The 25,771-nt window shown below is 33.3% G+C and overlaps 1 protein-coding gene across 8 annotated transcripts in view; it reads left to right on the top strand.

Annotated features, from left to right (window-relative positions):
* The window catches only part of LOC115442364 (glycogen synthase kinase-3 beta), a 30,663-nt gene that overhangs the window by 734 nt on the left and 4,158 nt on the right, over window positions 1-25,771 (top strand). The window contains exons 1-9 of one of the 8 annotated variants that reach the window (XM_030167438.2): window positions 14,454-14,673; window positions 14,856-14,918; window positions 20,257-20,447; window positions 20,986-21,069; window positions 22,095-22,154; window positions 23,409-23,519; window positions 24,314-24,551; window positions 25,223-25,320; window positions 25,624-25,719. In XM_030167438.2, coding sequence (XP_030023298.2) covers window positions 20,340-20,447; window positions 20,986-21,069; window positions 22,095-22,154; window positions 23,409-23,519; window positions 24,314-24,551; window positions 25,223-25,320; window positions 25,624-25,719 — 795 coding nt within the window. In that variant the 5' untranslated portion in view covers window positions 14,454-14,673; window positions 14,856-14,918; window positions 20,257-20,339. Of the gene's footprint in view, window positions 1-7,465; window positions 7,960-14,437; window positions 14,674-14,855; window positions 14,919-18,564; window positions 18,705-20,256; window positions 20,448-20,985; window positions 21,070-22,094; window positions 22,155-23,390; window positions 23,520-24,313; window positions 24,552-25,222; window positions 25,321-25,623; window positions 25,720-25,771 lie in introns of those variants that run through there. The other 7 variants (XM_030167415.2, XM_030167444.2, XM_030167431.2 and 4 more) reach the window with 7 other exon arrangements.

Genomic DNA, 25,771 nt, shown 5'->3' with positions numbered 1-25,771 from the left:
GTGGTTTTGTAACGCCCTTAGTTACGTGTATTCAACAGAGCGTACCTATATTATATGGTATATCCTGGTGTAGTTATGATATTACTGTTGGGAAATGGGATTAATAAGTACTATTTTTTAGAGGTTACTATCATTATGACGTAATAAATTAAGAGTAAATGATGAGGATACTGTAGCTTAGTAGATGTAACATCAGTACCCATGGCATTATTGCTATTTTCATCTTTCTATAATAAATATGGTACAATAACCAAGGGTATTCTCAGTGACGAAATTTTGTACATAATCTTAGTTTGCAGTCTCCAATGTCTATGACACCAGTTGCAAAATATGTTTTGATAATTATTAAAATGTCATCATAACTCATAAATAAAGAAACTATGTCAAAGGACTTACACCTTGAGATGATTTTGTACTATTAAATCGATTGCTTTTAAAACATATAAGTACATGCTATACCCTTACAAGTCAAATTAAATGAGTGTTGTGCATGCGCACATATACATTCTCCACAGTAAAATATTATATGATGGATTTAATGTATATAAAACAGTATGAACAAAAAAGACAGCTCATAGTTGTCATTTACATGTAATGTATAAAATTGTGTCACTGGAGACTATTTCAAGCTGCCAGATTGCGCACACTATTACCATATCTACCTTGTTTATTATATGGAATATTGCATTGCATGAACAAAGTGATTCTTAATGACAGCACTTATATGACCTACCTTTTTACATAATAATATTTAAACCCTTTAATATTAAAAATGATCTTACCTATAGCTAATAAAGATAATCAGAAAATGTACTTAGTATATATAATTTGTGTGTTGTAGCATGTAAAAGTAATTTTCATACTTATATTTTTCAAGTTACTTTCTTAAGTAATTACAGCATGATACATAACTTCACATCTGTGCGTGTAAACCAATAGACACTGGCAAATCTAATGCATGTTCAGTTAACCAACCTTACATATATCTATAGCATGATGTGACAATGGATTCATTTATCAGTATTGCCCTGCTTGGAAAATTATTATAGGTCAATTACAATTATTTCACAAACAAATTGCACTAACATTAACCCAAATTAGGTAATAAATCTGTATGATCATTAAATATTATTTAAAATTCACTATTTTAACACTAATACTTGCTAACAGAGATGTTACCAATGTTTAAGTCTACATGACTTTTCTGTTGATTTTAGAAAATGAATATTCATAAAATGTTGCTGTTAAAAAATTTAGTTTTTATTTGTATTTAAACAGGTTTTGTTACTGGACTTACCCTTGTTTAATACATTATAATGAGGAACTACTTTTACTGCACTTATTTTTTATGCAAATAATTGACATGATAATTAAACAATATACAAATTATGTAGAAAAAGTATGATTGAGGTATTATATGGGCTGCACTAAATATACAAAGGGGAGTCTAACAGCCAGCCACATTAACTGTAGAATAAGAAAAACGTTCATTGGACATTCTATAATTGTTAAGGATTTTTGACCTGCATTCACAACTTTGGAATAAAGTAATCACCAAAACAGACAATCTATAAGTAAAAAACTTTTTATATGGCATTCCGTTATCTTTCTTATAGGGATGAAAGGATTACAAAATATGGTCTAATCCATCTAGATTTAATTTACCCTCACCTTGAACTGCAAATTGATCTGAACATAAAAATTAAAAATGAAGTATTTCACATATTGAATATTATCATAAAATCCTAACTTCCATGTATTATATAAAATAAAAAAATAAATAACTAATGCCTTATTACCTACTTACATCTAATATTATTAAGTATAGTAACATTGTAGAATAATAATGGCGAAAGTAAGCAGTTCCACTCATGCTGACTGTGTTAGTATTTCTGATCTGCACTGGTTTTTTAGCTTCTACTAACTTCCTGTGTTATGTGGAAGGTTTATAGCAGTAGCCTACCAAGCGACTACAACCAACAACAACAACCTGACTGACCATGTACAGTCACCTATTGTTACAAAGCATCTCTTATCTCGTCATTTATCACACATTAAAAAATTATAACAATTGAAGTAAAAGAATAATTAACTCTAATAGTATATGACAGGTCTAATTAACTTCTTATAATAAAACATGAGAGCCAGAGTAATGTATGTAGGTAATACATTTAGTGGTATGATTTTATCCTGAAGTTTAATTTACCCCAAAGTGCTATCAATCCATGCTCAGAATAAAACAGCCATAGGCTTCTATAGATATGAAAGTTAAACTTTTTATTAAAAAAAAGAAAACTAAATTCCTAAAATTGGAAAAATAGTGTTATAAGACAAATTAGAAATACTTTTATACATTGTCAAAAATACCAGGAATCTAGCATTTCATTTGACATGTTAATTCTTTTTTTTAAATAAAATATTAATAATATGCAGAAAAACTTATGTACTTAATCCTTATCATTTACTGATATATTTTTATGTTGTCCTAAGCCTGTACAAGTGTTATTTATTGTGTTAAAATAAAACATTTATAAAAAGTTATACAATATGTGTTACTCTTGACAATAATTACATTATGTTTAGGTGATAAGATCTCATGATAATTGTATTTTATATAAGGAATTGTGAATGGTATTATTGTCATCAATTCTATCTGTCTTCCATTCACTCGACTACGGCGAAGTGAGGGTGCATGATGATTTTAAAATCATTAACCTCTCTGTACATATATTATGTCTGTTTTATGTTCCACTCTAGCGTCACTCCCAGTGAGCCGATTTTAACAGATGAGGTGGCTATCGATTCGTCTTTATTACGAGATGGTTTTAGTCTATATTGTTATAATATATTATTTTTGTTTCCAATTTGTCGTACAAGCTAAAAGCGCGACGATACTGCCATCTAGCTTAAAATCCTTTGTTATGGATAGATGGCGTTATTGATAAATATAAAGTATGAACCATGTAATGTTAGACAGTATCAACAAAATAAGCAATGAAAGAATACTTACTTATTGTTTTATAAAATGTACGTAAGGTATCATATTAAAAAAAAAACTGAAATTGACTATGGAAAAAATACCTAATTGAGTAGAATGAAATAGGATAAAAATATCCAGGGTACAACTTAACTGTAATCGCATGACACAAAATTAACATCAAATGTTTAAAGATTGTAAGTAAAAGCAAAGTGGGACAATTTTTTACTTATACATTATATATTCGTATTTTTCTTTAGTTAACTATTTTCATCGTTTATTTATTTTTGCTACACCCTATACTTCACAAGAACCAATCCGTGGAAGGCCTAGAGCTGGCGCGTCTTGGACCCACGCGCGCTTTTAATGAGTAGCCTGTTCGTTGTTTATGAGGTGCCCGCGTTTCGCTAATGCCCTTGCGGAATTAGGCACGTCATGAACAACTTGCTGCTCCTTCATTGCCCACTTATTTTTCTAAACAAATCTAAAATTTATATTAAGTACCTCGGACTTAGAGTTCATTTTTCATCAACAGAATTGATAGGCTGGTCTGGTACTAGGGTATTAAAATTGACGCCTGTTTTTTTCACAGCCATCATTCAAATCATTAACAAGCTTGTTATATAACATAATGATATACACCTCTAAACTCATACCTAACAGAGATAACGAGGTTATAAGTTTGATACTTATCATAAGATACAGACAACCATAGCCACATTTTCACTTTTTTAACACAAAGTGGAAGAAATATAAATATTTAAGTTCACGAAAAAATATAATAATAATGTGCTATTAAATTTATTGCCATGAACATTATTTTTATCTAAAAATACATTGAACTATAAGGAAAAGTATTGTCCTAATCTTATTTAATGAAACTTGCATTAACTCGTTCGAAATTTCAATGAAAAATTTTTACACTATTTTTAAATCGTGCTATTGGACGCTGTTTAATGAACTGACATGTTATGACAATTCGTAATGAAGAATTTTAAAAATGTTCGTGAATAAATTAATTATCTAGGTACATAAGATAAAACAGCTGTTATTAAATTGAATCATAAAATGAAAGTGTTTTTTTCGTAATAAAAGTATGGAAACAGTTGACGCGTCACACTCTATTTATAATAAAACTGGCACTATGTTGTATTGATCTTATAGATATCTACATGAATGAATATGATAGGCTTTGTATTACCTGCTGGCATGTTCACCTTGCGTTTTTTTGGCTGTGAATAGTGGACTATGATCACTTACCAACAGGCATCTCACTCACCAAAGGTCGAACAAAAGAAGATTAAACAGAACTCGTTTCTTAATGCTTATTACTATTATTATAAAACCAGCTTTTGCTCGCGTCAAAGTTTACCGGAATAAAATTCCTGCATTTATTTTTTCGAAATAGAAAGTAGCCATGTCCTTCCCAAGGTCTCAAACTATTTCCAAACCAAATGTTGTCTAAATCTATTGGGTAGTTTTTCAAATTCATCGTGTTGAAGTAAAACTTATACGGATTGTAGTGGTCATAGCAACGGAACCCAAAATAACATTTATTATTATTTTTGTCTCTGTTATCTCGCAAAACTACTGCATGGAATTGAATGCAGTTTTCACTGATGTATTGTTAGTGGTCTAACTTAAAATATGAGTAAAGGCTTCATTTTCTGGGAAAATATAAAGCGGAACTTTTACCCCGATTTTTTTACCCGGGTGGAGTCCCGCGTAGTCGCTAGTCTCTAATATTATTGGACAGCTTACTCACACAACACATAACAGTATGGTGGCAAAATTTGTCCAACTATATATAATAGGGGCTTAGGTTCCTTTAATGTCCAATAATTAGCTTTTTTTAACAATGAAGCGGCATTTTGAAATAAATAATTGGAATAAATTTACATTACTGTTGTTCCTGTTATCTTTTAATGTTAGAAACCAACTTCCAAAGCTTGTACCAACTTTAGGGCGGTGTTGGGGTTTCTGGCTTATCGTCATTATCAACGTTATATTTTTTTCTAATTTACAAACGCAATTATCAGAAATATAATTAAAACCTAAAAAAATTTACGACATTTACATTCGTCAGGGCGCCAAAATAGCTAAAGTCGGCCCTATCTCAAGGTACCGTTAGTAAATAATAAGTAAGTAAATTGAGACTGCTCTGCCTCTCTGTAACAATGGGTCGTTATAATTTTGAGGGAAATTAGTAAAAATGGAAATGAAATTACTCTGCTGTAATAAATACGTGTTATGTCACTTACGTGAGAATACGGCTTGGTGGATACCACCTCAAAGTTTATTTCTTGCCGCCAAGCAACATTGTGGTAGCACTAGTGTTCTGGTTTCAAGGACATTGTAGTCATTGTAATTACTGTGTATTATGAGACATAACACCTAATGTCTCAGAGTGACGTGTGCAGTGAAATTCCACGCAGTGCTTTGTAATTAAAAATTTGCTTATACTTTGCCTTACAAATCATAACACTATAAGAATATTGGGAGGTATATACTATATATAGTATAACTTTCCTATTTCGTAGGAACAATCGCAAAACTCTACATGAGTGTAGAGTATGTGGCCCATAGTTGTGTTATGTGCTTACTTACGTAACCAGCACAGCGACGCTGAAAAATTGCTCGAGGAAAATCTCTAACTTTCGGAATGTCGCGTTGCGTCGATGGTTTATGAATTACTTAGTTTTGTTTGCTGCTTCGTCCTGTCATTTATCACTTTAACAAAATAAAAATCCATCGTATACTTTTTTGCGAAAACAACTGCAGAGGAGCCTATATTATTATCTATCGATGTAAAACGTAGGTACTTTTACGAAGTCGGTGTCAGGAACTAGTAATAAGTTAGTATAATTTGAGTCATGTCTAGATATGGAGTTATAGGGGCGAGTTGAATTGCGACTTTAAATATTTATTGCCTCAGCATTTTATGCGCAGTTGTACGTGCCTGCTTATTAGGAATAGGACAGCAGGGCTGCTGCCGGGGGAAAAACATGGAGCGAAGAAAGTGATTATTGTGTTGTGGCCCACGTATCGTCAATGTCCAGCGAATAATAACCCAAGCAAAAAAATATATATATTTGTAAATTGTAGATCAAATTCTATCTAGAAGGTACCTTATTCTTGAGCTTTAGGTTACTCACTCTGGTAACAGAGTTTAAAACACGCACAGAAAATATAATATATTTTATCTTGTGATGTTTCACGTAAATTGGTGGTGTTTAAAGAATACCACCTAGATATCCCCCGCGTATCGTGCGAGATGACGTAATTAATATCTGTGGGTCCGGGATGCGTTGCGGGCGCTCAAACGTGGGCTGTAATAGCGCCTAGCATTTCTTTGTGAAGTTCCTCGCGAAGAATGTGCGGCCCCCGGGGTAGGGTGATTCTTGTTGTCGATGTAATGTTAAGAGTTTTTCGCAGTGGTTACCTCGTTCTTTCCTGTCTCCGAGCATTCAATCTCAGAGGCATAATCGGTGACCCCAACACGATCTCTCAGTCGCCCCTATAGTTCGGCGGTAGTTTTACGACTTTCTGAAACATTGTGTGACTTTCCTAATATAGAAACGATTAACCATTTCACATTTAGACTTATTTTAATGATAATACATATAAATATTTGAATGTACTACCTAAGTAGGGTGATTATGCTCTTCTGTGCTTCTAATTTGTAAATATTATATACGAATAGAATTAACTGTTTGAGTATTTTACTGTCGCAATTACTCCTCAGTTCTAACAAATGCTGCTATCTGTTGTAGCATATTAATCTTTATTAACATACGCATTAATATTACTAGCTGTGCCTACGACGCGTCTTCGTGGACTTAGATCTATCTCAGCACGTTATACTTATCCTGTTACACCTCCCCATAATACAGAAGATGTGCGACGCGTATGGCCTGTTTTCTCCGTGTGATCATCTGTCCTCAACTTACTCTATATGTTACATAAAATAAATCTAAATATTTTGTTAGATATAGATTTTAAATCTAATTATTGGTTTCGGCGTGATACACCAGCGAACATTTTAGAAGACAGACAAAAATGCCAAAATTGTTGTATTGCATTCTGTAACCTTGTCTCGGATGCTTTTAAGTATTTTTTCCAGCTTTTAATTTCCAAAGATATTTAATGTACAAACTCGGAAAATTAACGATTTTACTATATGTATTGATAGACATAATTATATTCTATCTATTTTATGAGTAATAACGCACTAATTCAACAATATTGAATAAAACGTAACTGTTTCTTTTAGAATAAAATGGATGCTGGTCGTATTTGTTGCCTAATGAGAAATCGATCGTATGTATTATAAGTACATTTGCTATATGTGTTGTATGTTTTGTGTTAGCAGATTACATACTTATATGCGTGTATTAGTGAGCTGTCCGTTATCGCGTGTGTTATCAGCGACTGTCGTCGATCTTGCTATCTCGCGGTCGGCGTGACCGCGCACCATCCTGCCATTCGCGGAAGAACCGTGCCAACGCACTCTCGGTTTTCAATTCGCCTTTCGCCGTGCGGCCCGGTCACAGTCGACCAACGTGGTCGCCGGAGTCGGTGCATGTTGCAAAATTACCAATTGGTTCGTTAACCCACTTCCTCAGTTGTTCGCCGCCCGCTGCGGCCGCCATCCGGTGCGCGAGTAATGTGAAAACAATCTGTGCTTTCCTAATATTGTTTGTGACGATCAGTAATAATTATAGCCGATGCAAGAACTTTTCGCGCGTAATTAGCAAGTTTTCTTTCTACAAGAATGTGAATGTTTCAGTGAAAAAAAAAACACCTAGCATGCCAATATTTTGTGCAGTGAAGTATATTCGTAATTTCCTAATGAATTTAAGGAGACAGGTTTACAAAAATGCTACGACGTCGAGGTACTTACACAGTTAATGCCGATCCAGATAATCGGCACAGCAAAACAAAATACGTAGATCCTGCTAAGTTTGTTGTGAAAAAGACAGGTAGGAACTTTTTTTTATTCAGGATATCGTTACAAACGGTCTAATACACCATATATATATATATTTATTGAAAGAATAAAATTGCATTCGTCACTTATATCGCGGCACGTGATGTTGCTCTTAAAAAGATCATGCCATTGATAGTCTTATATCTTAAGTGTGTAACATATTTAGATACTACGAGTGCTTTTTGATATTTTTTGCCAGTCTTTTTCGAAATATCGGTTACAGTTGAGATGCGTGGTACATAACCAATTCCACGGTGTAATTTAACTTGTAACGTTTCAAATAATAATATATTACTAATTGGAGTAAGAAAATTAACGTCCGGTACAAAGTTCTACGTACCATTATTATAATATGATACAAATCACTGATTTAGAGGATATGTTTTACTGCATAACTATATAATATACGTATCTTACTTGGTGTTACGTTTAGTATTTTATGATTTTATTTACCTACGTGGACGTTTTCGATAGCCGTCGAAGGTAATTTTTTATGACAATTATAAACTTCACGTCAAATTTATTCGTATTGTTATGGTCTGATAAGATATTTTGTCACCAGCACGGTTCGGTCAGTTGGCAAAATTCAACAAATTTTGTGATTCATGTATTTATTACCAGAATCGTGGATACGTTTGAAAATTATCATAGAAGTTATTTTTACCGTATTAACTTTGTCCATTTGCTATATTGAATAACCTGTAGATTTATACCATCATATTGATTAATTTTCTAGATATTTGAGTTATATTAGCTTATTTAAAATGTACCTACAGAAAATAATAACATTTGTGTTGAAAGTCACTCGCCCGTGTTTTCCTCAGTAAGGAAAGAGCCCTGAAGATTCTGAACTCAAAGTGTATTGTAGGAATACGTAATATGTAAAATTACCAACACTAGTTTTATCATACTTATATCTTTTTGTAAACAATAATAGATTTTTGTTACTGCTATTATATGGACTGCTTTTGTGATGAATGATAAATATAATATATAGTTAAGTACGCTTAAGCTTCTCTAGCTAGCTGGTTTCTAGGGCCTAGAAACCAATAAGGGTTTTTAATTATTTAAACGGGTTTTATTGTTAGTGTCATTATTTGTTTCCATCACTGAACATAAGACCTTGTCATTATTTATGATCGTAAAGTTAAGGGATTTTGAGTTCTCATGTTACTACCGCTATTACAGTATATTTGAAAAAATCTGGGCCCTTATTCTGTATGATAGTGTAAACGCGCAACGCAGCCGTGTCATGTTATGTTCGAGAAATGTGCGTGGAATTGTATTCTGTAAGCCAAATTTCTATAGTCCTAAACATGATGCGTTGTGTTACGTGCTTGTTATGCACTGTTAAAATAACGTGCGGGATAGAGAATAAGGCCCCTGTATTGTTATTGATCCATATCAAGTAAAGAAAGCGACTGAGTTCCTCACTGGCGTAATGACTTTGGATCAATGCACAGCCGAAACCGCTGGGACTAGAAACAGCAAATTTTGCACAAAGGTTACTTAAATGACGTTAGTGAGTAATAAGGGATTTTTGAGAATTGATCCCCTGATGGTTAGATTTTTTATAGACCCGTAAAACCTCAGATAACTAAGTGGAACTATATTTAAATTTTTTAGGAAAAAGTCTTAAACCTTCGTATTTTACTTTACATAGTAAAATACAAAGGTAACTAAATTAAATAGGAAAAATTAATTTTAAATGAATGTTACTAAATCATCATGGCAAAGCAAAGGGAGTTATCTGCATAATAGCTAGTTTATAGGAGAGCGCATAGAGAGTATAAATGTTTTTTATTTTTTTTTAATTTTATCTGTCGAATTTTCTCTCATATGAGCTTATTTATATTCCAAATTAAGATAATAAAATTGCACTTGGAGAGTGGCAAGTTGCGAATACCTTACATTTTAAGTAATTTTATCATACTACGAGAGTTTTAGTATTTCGCATATCTATATATTAACAATACATGAAGGAAAAACTTTGTATCCTCTTTGAGGTGTGAGATTTGGCGTAAATTTCGAATAGAGAAGTGTAAACATATAAAATTTATTTATATGTTACAAGCGTATTAAATTTGACGCTCGACGACTGTTAATTTGTTTTTATTGCAAAAAGATTAAAAGCAAAATATAAGTGATAAATTGTTTATTTAATATTATTATTAATTCTAGTGATTCCAAATATTTCTACAAACTATACAACGGTTATTTAGGTGTGAATAGGAGGCCTAAAGATTAGCATCGTAGCTAACTGTCATTCTGTCACATACTATCAGATAAAAAAAATTATGATTTAATAGAAATATAATTTAACTGCGTGAACTCAAGAAAAGTTATTTCATTTTGAAATCACAAATGTACATAAGTATACATGATTTTTCCTCTGTATTATATGTATATTTTAATGGCGCAATCACAAATACACAAAGCTTCGCTTTAAAAGTGTCAGTGAGTCCCGTAATAATTGTAAGAAGTATTCTTTTATTTATTTACTGTTGTTTAATTTATAGAAAATGCTATATCAATAAGTTGTGTGACATAAATTATCAACCCAAATATTACATCACTAAGTGTTGCTAGCGGTTTCGCCTGCGTAAAAAGCCTTTACCGTAACAAAATCCCAACGTTGCTGTAGCGATCAATAACGTTATCTATAAAACGTCAACGTCATCTACTTAAATAAAAATATATTAATATACATTTTTTCCCCACGGTAGCAACTAACCAATACAAAAAATATACCAATATATTAATCTAGGACGTGGTCTATTCGTGTGCCAAATTTCATGCAAATCCTTCCATAGGTTCCTGCATTTACTTGTAACAAACATACAAACATTCGAGTTTATAACATTGCTCAGAAAGTAATAATAGGAAAAAAGATAAGAATGTAATAAATACATGTAAGATTAATCGATAAAAAAGGTATGCTCCCAACTCGAGACATGTTACTTATGCAGCTATAACCCAAACTATCGTTTAGAAAGTAATATAAACTTCTACATCTCTCTTTTACATTGTTGGATATGTATATGAATTAGTTTAAAAATTAAGATAAAATGGTAACTGCATAAGCAATTAATTTTTAATTTAAATTATATTACACATAGATCTCTACCCTGCATAATCTAAGGTGAACGATGCGTCATGGAGCTAGCGAGACCGGTTACCCTATTATCTGCGGTTAGCCTCTTGCGACAATAGGGTCTTGGTCGAATTCAAAGGCGGCAAGCGTGCGCGTCGGCCGTATAGAACCGCAAATACGGTGTCGCTTTCATCGTACAATAGTAATGTGCACCGGATTGTAAACGCAAAACACTCGCGAGAAAAAGCATCTCTATTACTATGTGCCTATAGAAAAAAAACATACAGATCACGTTTTTGTAACAATATGGTCTTGGAATTGATAACGTATTTTTCTCTTTGAATGATCCTTAGGTTTATATTTACAATATGTTGTTTGACTATGTTAGAAGTTCTTGTGGGAGAATACCTGATGTATTGTGATGCTTTAAAAGCATAAAATACTTAAATAACCGCAAGGCCATCATAGCTCTCCGATAAATTCTAAAACCTAATAAATAAGGGATATCATGCTGAATTCAATAAAATATTGGGCCTAGGTATATCATTGTAGCTCACTATGTACGATATAATATGCGTAATGTACAATTGTTTATTATTCTATGTCACTACATATTATAGAACAGTCCCCTCTGTCTGTCGAGGAAATAAAAAACTACTGTACGAAATTTCATACGGTTTTCACCAATGGACGGAGTGATGGAAGAAGAAGGTTTATGTCTAATTCATTAATGTTTTGTGTATATCTGTTGAGATAATTTAAGATGTCGGATAAAGTCAAGCCGCCTAGGAACTTTATTTTAATTCGCCATTGACATATTACATTAAAACAATGTAGTAGTAGTGGAATTGTTCCTCTTTTATTGATCTAGAGAAAATTCCACGATGGCATGTGTATCTTTTAAAGATAAGCTTATTATAGCCACTTTTATAATGTTTTAAAATTGATGATATTTTATGTGGTAATTGGAAGTCTATAATATAGACGGATACGATATTACTACTTATCAAATTAAATACGTTACTTACCTTAGCCATTTTATGCATATTATATAGCCCTTTACAGCATAAATTTTAAATTAATTTTAGAGTTATCATAAAATTAAAACAATCGCGCGATAACTAAAATCAAGCCGTGTCACACTGCTGCAACGTGCGTAATGCAAACATCGAACAGATTTTGATGAAGTCTGGCAGGGAGTAAGATGTACACGACCTTTAATCCAAAAAAAATAATCAATAGGCTAGTTTTTTTTATATTTGTCGAAAACAGAATTCAATGCGGGCGAAGCCGCAAGTAAAGTCTTATATAAATATAAATAGGTTTTGTTGGAATACACATGCTGAAATCGGTAATTAGTGTACAAAAAAACGGAATTTTCATGAAATCTTTGTTTCCTTCTATTTTTGATAACTTACGCATTTATATCCTTAGAATTCCACAATCCACCTAATTTATAATATCGCATAACTTTGTTCTAAAGGTGCGATATATTAAATAATCACAATATTCAAATGGCAATAAAAAATTAACTAAATTAAATTGCAAGCTCTTGTTTAAAACATATATTTTTCTATTGACATTTATAAAATACATGTATATACGTCTTTTTATAAACTTTTGAATTAGAGTTATACAACATTTTATCTACATACTTAATGTGTATTACGGCTATGGAGATATGTCATTAATGTACACATATTTTTTTATCTGTTGTACACACGATACAGTAATTCTCCATATTTACACCTATTTATGTAATGTTCACGTTTATTATTGGTACAATAAACGAACACGACATACATCACAGAGCAAAAACAAAATAAAGATTTGACGTGGGACTTTGTGCTTGCCCATACCTTGTCCACTGGGCCTGCTAGCTCGAACCGGTTGTTGCCGCTAGAAGAGCGTACGTGTCGAGCCGCGAGTGGACACTTGTATAGACGCATCTTCTTCTATCTGCTATGTTCTTACTCCAATATAGAATAGACGCAAGATACTATTCATGTATTATGTTGCTGAAAACATTTGGCTTTGAATCCAAAATTGTATCAAACCCAAAAACTCCCATTTTGCAGCCGCTAGGATAGGAAGACGACTTGCACACTTGTCGTTTGGACCGTATGGAAGTTCCTTGTCTCTTTATTGTTATTTTTTTTCTACAATAAATTGTTTTTATATAAGTAATGTTAATAATAAATAAATATGAAGTTTCTGTTAAAAATAACTTATTTTTTTGTTCATTAGTTGAACAATATAATAAGTTGACTGGCAATTTCTTTATCTTCCATTTTGTCCCACCGGAGATTTGTCAACCACCCAGTGTTAAGGATTTATAAGCCACAATTACTTTATTAATATTCCCTTATTATTATAAAAATAACTGCTGCTATTTGTTTACCATTTAATATTTTATGATTAAAGCAAGATACCCCGAGGCCGTCCCGTATGCGCCGATGAAGGCCACCACGGGATTTGGTTGGTGCTTGGTATGCTGGTGTAGAATAAAAAAAGGCCTGTGACCTCAAATAAGATATTTTTAGACCGAAAATTTAGTGTAAACATACGTATTTTGTAATGTTTACGTAGGGAAGTTTCGTGGATTGCACCAGTTTGTCGTTGTTGTATGTGTACACAAACGTTTAGAGTTGTCAAATTATTTAGAGTTCGCCATTTGTGTGACGTCACTCTAAATTATCACCGGTTGTATAAAGTGGCAGACACGCGCGCATGTGCCATGATACTGATCGAGTATATTACCCGAATGGTAGATCGACCACGGGATAGGGCATTCCATTTCCGATTGACATCTTCAAAATTGCTATCGTGAAAAGAAGTTCATGATTCCCTTGCGATGGAAATTGAATAAAAACATTAATATTTCGAAATTAAAGTGTTACCTATAAATATTAGCTCTCATTTGGATAGAAAGTTTCTCTAGTAGAAACACAATATATAAAGTTGTTTGACAGATACAGACAGTACAAATCATTTCAACACATCAAGTTTATGCTTATAATAAATAATGGGCACCTATGTTACAAATATTTTTGGTTATTTATATAATTGATATAATGTATTTCTAAGGTATTGATTGACTATTATATTTATTGTGGAATCTATAAGTTATTTTACGTTTCTGAAATTTTATAAAATATTAAATATGTATTTGGTGCACAGTAAGCCATAAGCTTCATAATAAATAGCATCGGCTTTACGTGTAGCACATTGAAAAGTTGTATTATATGGTTGGTAAGTTTTAATTAGCATCACATGCTCCAGTGTATTAAGGGCGATTTCGGGGTGGGGTGACGGGGCGGAATCGGAACATCGCGACGTACGCCGCGTTCGCCACCCGCGTCGGCCGGCAGTCTACAACACCGCGCGCTCGCGTGCAATCCTCTGCCAAGCTGGAGTGTTCCGCAGGGCCAGTATGCTTCGACAATGTAGGAGTAACGGACGGCGCTGCCACGGCTTTGCGACCTGTCGGAGAAGTCGCTGCACGTTCAGAACCCTCGCTACTCCGCCTACTTGACACGGAGAAAAGTGGTCAATTGAGTCGCGCCCGCGATCGTATCTCTTCCTTCTGTAAAAAACTACGGCGAACCATCAGTGAGTTACTGTATATACGTACGACAACAATGATAAATGGCTCATATCTTTATACGTTGTGTTAAAATACGTCATGCCCGATGTCACACAATGATGTGGATTATTGTGCTTATATCATAATCATGTTCCGTTCACACCGTCAATGTTCTAATACTGCTTTTGTGTTTTACTGTGACACGCAGGCGACGTGGATACACCTAAAAAGACCGAGCTGGCTCCGGAAAAGAAAGCTGCCTCCTCGCATCGTAAGTGCTAGATGTGGCGCACGACATTAGTTCATCTGTATCACTATTTTCGTTTCTCTGTTTACTCTTTTGAAAAGCGATCATCCTCTACACATTAATCTTCCAATTTTTTTGTGAAATATATTGCGTTTACTTTATGTATGTTAATGGGAAGACGACAGACACTGAGGATATTCGCTCAAATGTTATCATTTTCATTTATTTTTTTTAAAAGTATTGTGTGTGTTTATTTTCTGATGGGTGTTGTAGTGTGAAAATATAATTTCTATGAAGTTATTTGATTTCGTCTTACAAATTTGGTAGATTTACGTTGACCACTTTGTGTGTAATATTTTATATAAAAAGTAAGTAAGTTCCAACTTTACTTGAAATCTTTTTAAGTAATGTTTTAATTATTATTAAGTCCTATATTTAAGGTTTCTTATCATCTTGTTTTACGCTCTACCAAAACCAGTAAAATAAAAAAAAACGAATGTTTACATTTTTTAAAGTGCAGTCCATGAAAAAAAAAATATGTTTACTGTCTAGTAGACTATCGCCCTCACGTCACTGAACATTTCTTAACGTTATTTTAACATTTCTACTTAACGTTATTACGCATTAAAATTATGATAAGAAAAACCAATCTATCTATCTGTTTTCACTGTCCAAAACAAGATTATTGTAAACTTTATTTTTTCACGAAGGCCAGTGGTTATTGAGATACGGTCTACGGAACAAACCGAGGAAAAAACACTTCTTCCGCATAACTTCCAGGCACGTGAATAGTGACGGGCAGTTGGAAGTTTATTGAACGCCAGTTTCAGCTTTAACTTATCTCGCAAATCAACTGATGCATGTTGGTGTTATTTTATGAAATTTACTTTCATATCCGTTCCAACTTCCAATATAGAGACGGTTTGGCCGTAACGATATATTTTGATAACGGTGAATTTTTTTTTATTATATTAAAGTATGGCCAATAAATGTCGATAAAACAAACGTGACAAAGACATTCGCATTAGAGTTTAATAATAAAATGTTTTCATATTATTATTGTTAATGCAATACACAAAGTGGTTGATATACTGATAAACAAGGGTGGAGTGCGCTTGGGCTTGCGTCAATAGGGGTTTGTTTGGGTGTGGCGAGTAATATACTACTTGGCAACATTCTCTTTTAAGAATTTTGTGTTTACATGAAACGTATGGTAAAATTTCGCCTTGCTTCTCCTCACCGAATAACTCATTTTTATAATATGCAAATTACAGTAAACTATTTAAAATAATTATGCATAGGATTTAAGGATTCTCTAACAATAGTTAAGTAGAAAGATATGAGAGGATAACAACAATTATGTTTATTATCAAGTAAAATTAAGATCATTTTACTTTCAGGTAAATATTTTATTGTAAATAAAGATTTTATCGGGTAGTTTGCGGTAACATTTAATTCTGATGCATTTCAGTTCGCTTGTGAAACTGAAATGTATTGATTGATCTAATTGGCTAGCGCTGGTAACCTAAGTTATTTAAGGCGCTTAGTGTTTGCTTGTGTCAGCTCAGAGCTAACTGGAATGTTCGCTGTCGCTTAAATAATTATGATCCACACAATAAAATTTAGGTCACTTAAAAATGTTAGTTACGATAAAAGTATATTTTTGGTTACGAGATTTATAAATACATACTTTGTAAGGTTTTATTTTAGGCCGCTTGCGTATTTTATTTTACTCGTAGAGTTTTATAGTAAGCTTTTTTGTGGATTGTGAAGACGGATTCTATTAGTGAAAGTGACGGTTTTTCTTATAAAAGTAACACGTTTTTAATATTATATCAACATGTATTTAGGAGAGTATTATTTTAATCATATCTTAATTTTAGTATTGGTGTATATCTGAGGCTCCAAAATCGTTCAGATAGTGGATTCTATCTACCAAGTGCTTTATACATTTCCCGAGCTATCGTTAACAACCAAATTGCCACTTCATGTGTTGGGTTTCAGTGGGATGATTATAACAAGCTATAGAACAGCACTACGACATTAATTCAACTTTTACCGTATTTTTTTCAATAAGATTAATAACCTTTTGATCTGAAAAACTGTAAATAAAATATTACATTTTTGTTATAAAAATTTTTAGTTAACTTTTGTTCCTAATTGAAATCATTCTAATATGTCGACATTACGTACGTAAGCCCTGAAAACACAATAGACATTGGACAGGCTTCAATAAAGTTACCAAATCCGCCGTCAGGTCAAGGTCTGTCTATGCATCGAATGTGTAGGCTAGGTAGGGCGTGTATGGAATTGACACGTATCGATGTTCATACATTACATTATTGTGGCTTGCTCTGGCGATCTACCTATAAGTAAATATAAATAAACTGTGTGTGCGGTTTCTTTTCAATGGTTTAACCGACTTTAAAAAGGGAGGAGGTTCTTTTGTTTTTGTGTCACGTAAAATACTATTGTTTGTAATAAAGATGTTTAATTTAAAATACCAAGAAAGTCTGCTGTTGATATTCTATTTATTTATATTTCTAGCGTGCCATAATACTATACCATAAATTGACAGTAAACCTTATGGATGGAAAATATGTACACGAGTTCATTTGTAAAGTTTGGGAGAATATTATGTCGCAGTGCCGTATGTGATGGTTGTTTTTTCTGATAAACGGCTTGAGGTATCGGGCAGAATTTATTGAATACTCAGTTTCGTAGGTTCATGGCATTATTATTGCTATAAAAATATAACTATCAAGTGTAATGTAATGATAATAATTTCAGCTGATCATCAAAAACAATATTTATTATCAGGTGCAGAGGGGTCACATTGCCATGCCCGTACAAACAAAACCCTTGATAGATATAAATCGCACGAAAGGGATTTTATATAGTATACGACAATTAGAATACTTCGCAATAATATCGATAGGCTACCATCCATCGAATCTATGCAACGGAAAATCTAGTTAAAACATGCTCATACTTTTTTTTATCGATGAATGATTTGCAACACGACGTTCCTGCTATGATAATTGTTATGGCACAGACACTTGCAAGAGAATTAGGGGATAATAACACTGCAGTGTAGGTATTCGTTGTTCTGAGACTTTCGATGTTAAGCCCCTAATGCCCAGTAATTTTACTGGCTTCCGTGTCCTTCAAACGGTGAGTGTGTTCACACAGCTACATAGTGATACAAAATAATTGCCAGAAAATCTCTAGAGGAATACAATCGTGATTCATATTTTTTTTTTTTTGTAGAACTTACCTTTATGTTTTTATTCATAATGTTGTATAATTACAAAAGTCTAGTAACTTAAATGTCTCTTTCAGATGGGCTATAAATGACGAAGTTTCAAAGAGTATTAAATAATTTTGGTTTAATAGGTTTAAAAAGGAAATTAACATGACTTCTGTATTTCTAGTACGGCCAGTACTTGTTCTATACAATGGCTTTGTAACTATATGAACAGTTTTACTCTTTAGAAGTGATGCGGCGAACCGTACATAAGTTAGGTGGCATGCGTAGAAAACTCACAGCCACCGCGTCTGGGTTAAACCGAAGCTTTTCATTTTATATTTTTTAATCTTTAATATAGTAAATAAATACTATTACATATGCGTAAAAGAGTTAAATAATTCCTGCTCGATCTCGATGGCTACGATGTCAGTATGTAACCAATGAATTTTATTGATACGATACTTTTTGGAAAATTTGTTGTATAATATAATTTGTTTGAATAATTATTAACAATTAAAGCTAAAGCTTATATTTTGGTTCATTCAAATTGAACTATAACAGTAAGATATTTTTATAACTTATTAATAATATTGTACAGTAAGTGAAATGTGCACATTCTATTGTATATCATGTAGGATTACTGTTGAGGATGATGTGTGATTAATTTAATTAGGATAATTACAATGGACAGGGTTTTTCTGTACGATCGTTCGCTTACGTTTGCTCATGCCACGTATTAGCTGCTATGAATTGGATTCATTTACGTCATTACTCAATTGCATTAGAGAGAGGCCTTTCAAAATGCCGTTTGAACATGTTTTTTACTTTCACGGTACCATTAAACTGCTAGTAACTGAACAAGTGAGTTTATCTTCAATAACGCAGTTTTAAAATAAAGAAAGATTTGCATTCATAAAATATTTATCTTGGTTGTATATGAAATATGAATTATATTTACGTCCTGGTTATTAGATTAATGATATCTAATAGGATTGTAATGTTTAAATGTTAGTGTTCTATTTCGAGAAGAAAACATCGATTGACGCACGTATTAGTAGGTACTTCTACTACGTACTACTACTAGGTACGTATGTACCTGCCTAGTAACTAGTAAGGTAGAGACTACAGAGTGTGATCGATTCGAATTCTTGAAACCAATAGAATCAAACGCAGAAAGGGAACATGCTTGATAATCTTGATCATTAATTATTAATTTAATTAATATGAGCATATTTTCTTTTTCGAATAATATACTTATTGCTTCTGTTCAGTTGCAATTTGTCTCGAAATAGGTTCTTATAGTATGAATTAAAAACTATAATATTTTACTGGGACGGGGATGCGCAATTATAAAAATAATTAAAAATGGCAGGTTTTAAATATTTTAATTTGCCCGGTGTGTTGCTTGTGTAATAATGTAGCCAATTAATTCGTATTAAACTAGTTAATTTAAACTTATCAATAATTATCGCAGCGGCGTAACAAGAGTTTTACGCGCCCACGCCGATTTGAAACTTCACTTTGATAATCGTTTAACAAAAATTACATTGTATGCATGTTATTACCTACCATGGGATATGCAAAACACGGCTCAGAGCTGGTTATCCCCCGCACCCCATCTCTCGCCAGGGTCTGAGCCTTATGCTTCGTCATCTATGGCAGTGTCCTACTTGCGGCACAGAATAATCAGTATTCTTCAACGTTAAATAATTAACTGGTCACTGCTATGTCACGTTAAATATTATTTGAGAAACAATGACCACATAGGTGCTGAATAGGGTCAATGATAGAATTAAAATATTTATCGATTATTATTGCGGGATGCAGACCGAAAACTAAGCTAAGTTACTGAATTTATTGATACTTGTCTGCAGAGCGTATACTATATGATGAACAAAGCTATCTCCTATGTGTAATTTTCATAAATACGCAAGTTAAGCTAAACTAACTTAGTTTCGTTCTTCTCTTGCAATCAGCTTTAGGACTAATTATACTTTTTTTACTAATATGTATAAAATGTTTACCATAAAACGTGAAACGGGCAAATACATTTAGGTCTTTTGCTTTTGATTTAATTTGATAAATCTTAACAACTCAATGATATCATTACAGGCAAGGACGGCTCAAAGGTGACGACTGTAGTGGCGACGCCGGGGCAGGGCCCCGACCGGCCGCAGGAGGTGAGCTATGCCGACATGAAACTCATCGGTAACGGCAGCTTCGGCGTCGTCTACCAGGCCAAATTATGCGACACCGGCGAGCTCATTGCCATCAAAAAGGTGCTCCAGGACAAAAGGTTTAAGGTGAGTTGTCTATTGTACGTAAAAATATGATTTTTTTTTCTGTAAATTTTTCATGTTGACAATTGTTTTAAGACATTGTATTTTTAAGAATTAATATTAGTCTTAATCGTAGCGTATTTTATTGCATATTTTATACAGTTTCACTAGCCACTATGGTTTCAGAGTGATAAGTAGTAAGTCAAATTATGCTAAAGCATAGGATATATTAGGAACGGTGAACAGTTCGATCATGTTAGAGCAATTTCATAGATTTATTATATTTCAATCTTTTAAATTTAAATGAAATTAGAAATAACGTGCATATTATTTTTCTTAGCGGACGTCCGCATTTTGTTGTGTAATTGTTTCTTGCATGCCATTTTAATTTTTGTTTAAATGGCGTTAGGCATATTAGACTGCTATGTTCTATTTCCAGTAAATAGTAAAATAGACGTGTGGTCTATCATGTCTGCATGAACTTTCAGTGTAATGTTGAGTAATACTAGCTGTAAAAATTTGCAAGTCGAGGTTATAATAATAATAATTATTTTAATTCCAGAACCGAGAGCTTCAAATCATGCGACGACTGGAGCATTGTAATATTGTCAAATTGAAATACTTCTTTTACTCCAGTGGAGAAAAGGTAAATCTAAATAACGATTTTAAACATTTCAGTTAAATTTATTAGCCGCTTCCTTATTTAAGCCATTGTCATAGTTTAAATATCATTGTCATAATTATTGACATGATTTATACTAATGGCACCCACACCGTAGTTATTTTTGTCAAGTAACGATTTGCAGGACGATAACACAATGTCAGTTGGCCATCGCTTCCGCACCGCGAGTAACATAAATCGACAAAACAAAACGTTTGATAACAAGTGTTATTGAGTGACATATTTCCTATCGTAGAGTACCATAGTAACAAGTGAAGGCCGTCAGGTTTTTCGCGTCATATTCATTATTCCCCTCAGCGCCATCCTCAGTATTGGATAATAATAATTTCATATATCAATATATTGACTTCGTTGCTATATAGTATTATTTTTATTTATATCCAACGTGAAAATAAAATTGGTCTTTGTTATGCGCCTTTTTATTAAAATTGAAGTAAAGACTTTCAATTCAACTAAACCATAATAGTAAGTATGGAAGCGTTGCCAACTGATGTGTTAATGGAAATGTTGCTTTAAAAAGTAACTGCGGTGTCGAGACAGATTAGCAAAATGATGTTTGAACTAGAATGGAGATATCTCTTTCCTTGCATGTATTGGAAACGTCTTTGTCCATTGAAATATATGTATTTTCGTTTCTAGCTTTTTATAAATAGTAGCTTTTTTTGGAAATTCAATGGCCATTACGCATTTATTTAAATACGATTATACTTAATCTGTATTATGTATCAGTAACCCGATATCTAAAATCGCCTGCTTGCTTTATTGTGATTACCCTCCTAGGTATACATACAATGACTATAATGTATAAAGTGTAAGAACGTATCTAGTACACTGATTAGGAAAACTAAACTTGTCGTCGTAGTATGAGATATCTCCAGTTTGGCATATTTACCTTGTGTTTATTTTATATAATGCATTTGAAGTTGTTTTTTGTATGCAATACGTTATATTAAGGGTTATATTATTTTGTGTGTTTTATTTGGGGGAAGGCGGCAGTGCCCGCAGCAGTGAGCTCTCTGTTAAACGCAATGCAGTCACTTGATGTCGCAGTATGTTTATAAACCAATCAGATTCTTGCGCTAGTGTGCTAACGCACATTTAGGTCTGCCAAATTTGACTGCAGTTACCGAACAATATTTTTACTTCGAAATAACTAGAGGTCAAATTCATACATTCGTACATGGTTTTAGGATGTCCTTTGTCTCTAACCAAGCTTCTTGTTTAGCTCATTATTACAATTCCACAATAAATCATGTGTGTTTCTATAAAACTTGGTGTTCGGTGTTTCTTATGTGATCACGCCATTTCATATTGAATCATATTCATGATGCCTAACTGAATGTGCTTGCCAAACTTGAGCATTACAATGAGACATAAAATATTGGTCGGTAACAAAAACTGGCATTCAAACCGTGTGCATATTTAATCGAGTCCAGGTGTTAAGCATATTATCATGAGCTGTGAATCTATCGGCCATGAGCTTATAATTTTTAAAACAAAGCTCACAATGTACTTGATTTTTTTCGTATTTTCATCATCAAAAATCCAATGTGTTTCTCGAACCATCTAAGTTGTGTGTATTAGTTTCTAACTGCCGCTCGCTTGTCATGTTTTTGTTTTAGACACAATACTGCTTAGCGTTTCACTGCCAAATTTGTATATAATTTATTTGCACTCATAACGTGCTTTTGGAATTCTTTATTTGTTAGTCCATATATTTATATCGAAACTTTTCTTCTCAAAGGGAATTTCGTTTTGAGAATTGAACTTGAACACGATACAAGTGCTTAATACGTAAATTTAATATCCTCCAATCATTTTAAGAATATAAAGTATTTAAAAAATATACGTTTATAGTAATTTAGGTTTGGGTTCATATTTTGATTTGTTTTATAATGTGTGCGGGAATTCTCAATACTTGTGTTCCTATTAAATGTACGATGAATCAACATTACTATGAATGCTTATTTGAATTTTGTTACTTGAAAGCAATATTTTAAAATTTCATTGCACCATTTTGTTTTCATATTCTTTTGTTATAAAAATATGTTAGTCTATTTTCGTATCAGTTATCAATATAGGGCAAATAAGATATCATTTTAACTTCAATAATAGTAACAATACACTTTAAAGTTTAGGCGTATATTCAATATCGACAGCACAATTACATTTCAACCTGTAGAATGTTTTATATGACTTATTGTATATTTGAATTTCTCTTACTTTATACAAACATTATTTGTAACAATCACCAAGGAGTTTTACGTTTTTATAACTCTTAATAGTACAATTTCTACTTCCAGAAAGACGAAGTGTACCTGAATCTGGTGCTGGAGTACATACCTGAGACCGTGTACAAAGTTGCGCGTCACTACTCCAAAGATGAACAAACCATACCCATTAGTTTTATAAAGGTATTTTTTTTGTGTTATAGCTTGCAAAATATAAGCCGCTACATTCCATAGACGCGGCAAATGTTGGAATTATGTTATTTATTATTGGTATTGCTCTCCGCAACGTCCGTGTGAAAATCGTTTCCCAGTATAAAAGTCCATTAAACCATTGTGCACGATAGATGGAGCAAAGATTGAACACATCTGCTCAATTTATTTAATAAATCAGGATAAAAAATTCCTTTAATTCCCATGAGAGCAAATCATCGACATAAAAAGTAGCCTATGTTGATCCAGGACATGGTTTGTCCGTGTGTCAAATTCCATCGAAATCTTCTCAATTGTTTATTTCTAACAAACGTAAGAGTCAATTTGCTGTGGAGCATACATAAGCTGTGAAATGTGAACCAACGATGTCCTAGGTGTGATCTCCTTCCTGGGGACATGTTATTTTTGTGAGAGTGTTTCGATGTCGGAAAACTCGCATGACATGATTTATAATTTAAACTATGATTTGTCGCTGTTATGGTTAGTTTTCATTACTGTATAGGACCGTGATAGTTTCTATGAGACATTATGTGTTCTAGTACCACTTCCAACTACTCGTTACGAATATCATAAGGAAAGTTTAATTTATGTCAAATCAATCTAAATTATAGTAAAATGAAATCTAGAATCTATGTTTGTTACATTTATTACGTATAGTAGTGATAAATTAAATATATGCGGTTTTATATGTGCAGCATACCTACCATGAAATGTGATCTTTAATCAGTCAGTATGAACAGTTGTTTCACATGCACATTTGTTTTCAGCTATACATGTATCAGTTGTTCAGAAGCCTCGCGTATATCCATTCGCTGGGTATATGCCACCGGGACATCAAGCCGCAGAACTTGCTGCTGGACCCGAAGACTGGAGTACTGAAGTTGTGTGATTTTGGTTCCGCGAAACACCTCGTCCGCGGCGAGCCCAACGTCTCGTATATTTGCTCGCGGTACTATCGCGCTCCGGAGCTCATTTTCGGCGCCATTGACTACACCACAAAGATCGGTAAATAATTATTTTCTCGATTTAGTCGTCATCTCGTCCCAGGTGGTGTGGTAGTTACCTGATAGCAGGATTGGCTCGTCCAGAGTATGATGATGGGTTAACGACTGGACGTATAAGCTAAATTAATTTGACCTGCAACATGCGTAATAAAATATGTAGCGCCGACCTCACCTTGGACTGGAATAGGCGAAGGGAAATGATGATGAAGATATTATATTTAGTACACTAATAATAGTGCCAAGAGAACACTTCTTAGAATAATAACTATTCATAGCAAAGATTCACTGTTCCCTGTATTTCAGAATACATTTTGAACTAAACAAAACACCATTTATTCCTTAAGTGACCTAGGCTGGACGTTCTTAGCAACGCATACGGACTCTTTCCTTCTACATCCATTAATTGAATCTTATGTGCATAGAGGTCTTAAACTATTTCAATAGTGGATTCACTGTTGAACACTAAAATATATTGTTTTTGTACTGAGGTCAATTGGTGCTATATAGTCCTTTGAAGCATTAGTTACCTTTCGCTTTCAGACTATTAAGGCCACAAGGATGTTACACGAAATTCTTGCTAAAAAGACATTTAAGTGCAATCAAGTTTAGATTCAATTGTTAATCCTATATGAACTAGATTGCAGTGTAAATAGCGAGTAAATACTTTCGCAGATGTTTGGAGTGCTGGTTGCGTCGTTGCCGAATTGTTATTGGGGCAACCCATATTCCCTGGAGACTCCGGGGTCGACCAGCTCGTTGAAATCATCAAGGTAACTTTTACATATAAGTTTAGTTCATATGCTTGTAACTATGTTTCGCCCATAGTTCTGTTAAATTATAGATGGATAGGGCATTTGAAATGTGAAAACATTTTCAAGTAGTCTGGGCACTGACTATCTGCTTCCTGAAATTGACAAATCAACTAACATATTAAAGTTATGATTTTCATAGAGCTGATTGATCGCCATAGCTAGTAATAACGAATAAAAATATTAATTTGTTTTAATGATGCACTAAAAAAACAACAGCTAAAATGATATTGTGGTTTATATTAAAATATATTTATTTCTCAGGTATTAGGCACACCGACACGAGAACAAATACGAGAGATGAATCCAAACTACACTGAATTTAAATTCCCTCAAATCAAGAGCCACCCCTGGGCGAAGGTAAAGTGTCAATATTTTTTATATACGCACAATTGAATCATTACTTGCGCAG

This window comes from Manduca sexta, chromosome 11 (assembly GCF_014839805.1).
Source record: "Manduca sexta isolate Smith_Timp_Sample1 chromosome 11, JHU_Msex_v1.0, whole genome shotgun sequence".
Lineage (NCBI taxonomy): Eukaryota > Metazoa > Arthropoda > Insecta > Lepidoptera > Sphingidae > Manduca > Manduca sexta.
This window is presented reverse-complemented; position numbering and strand designations above follow the sequence as displayed.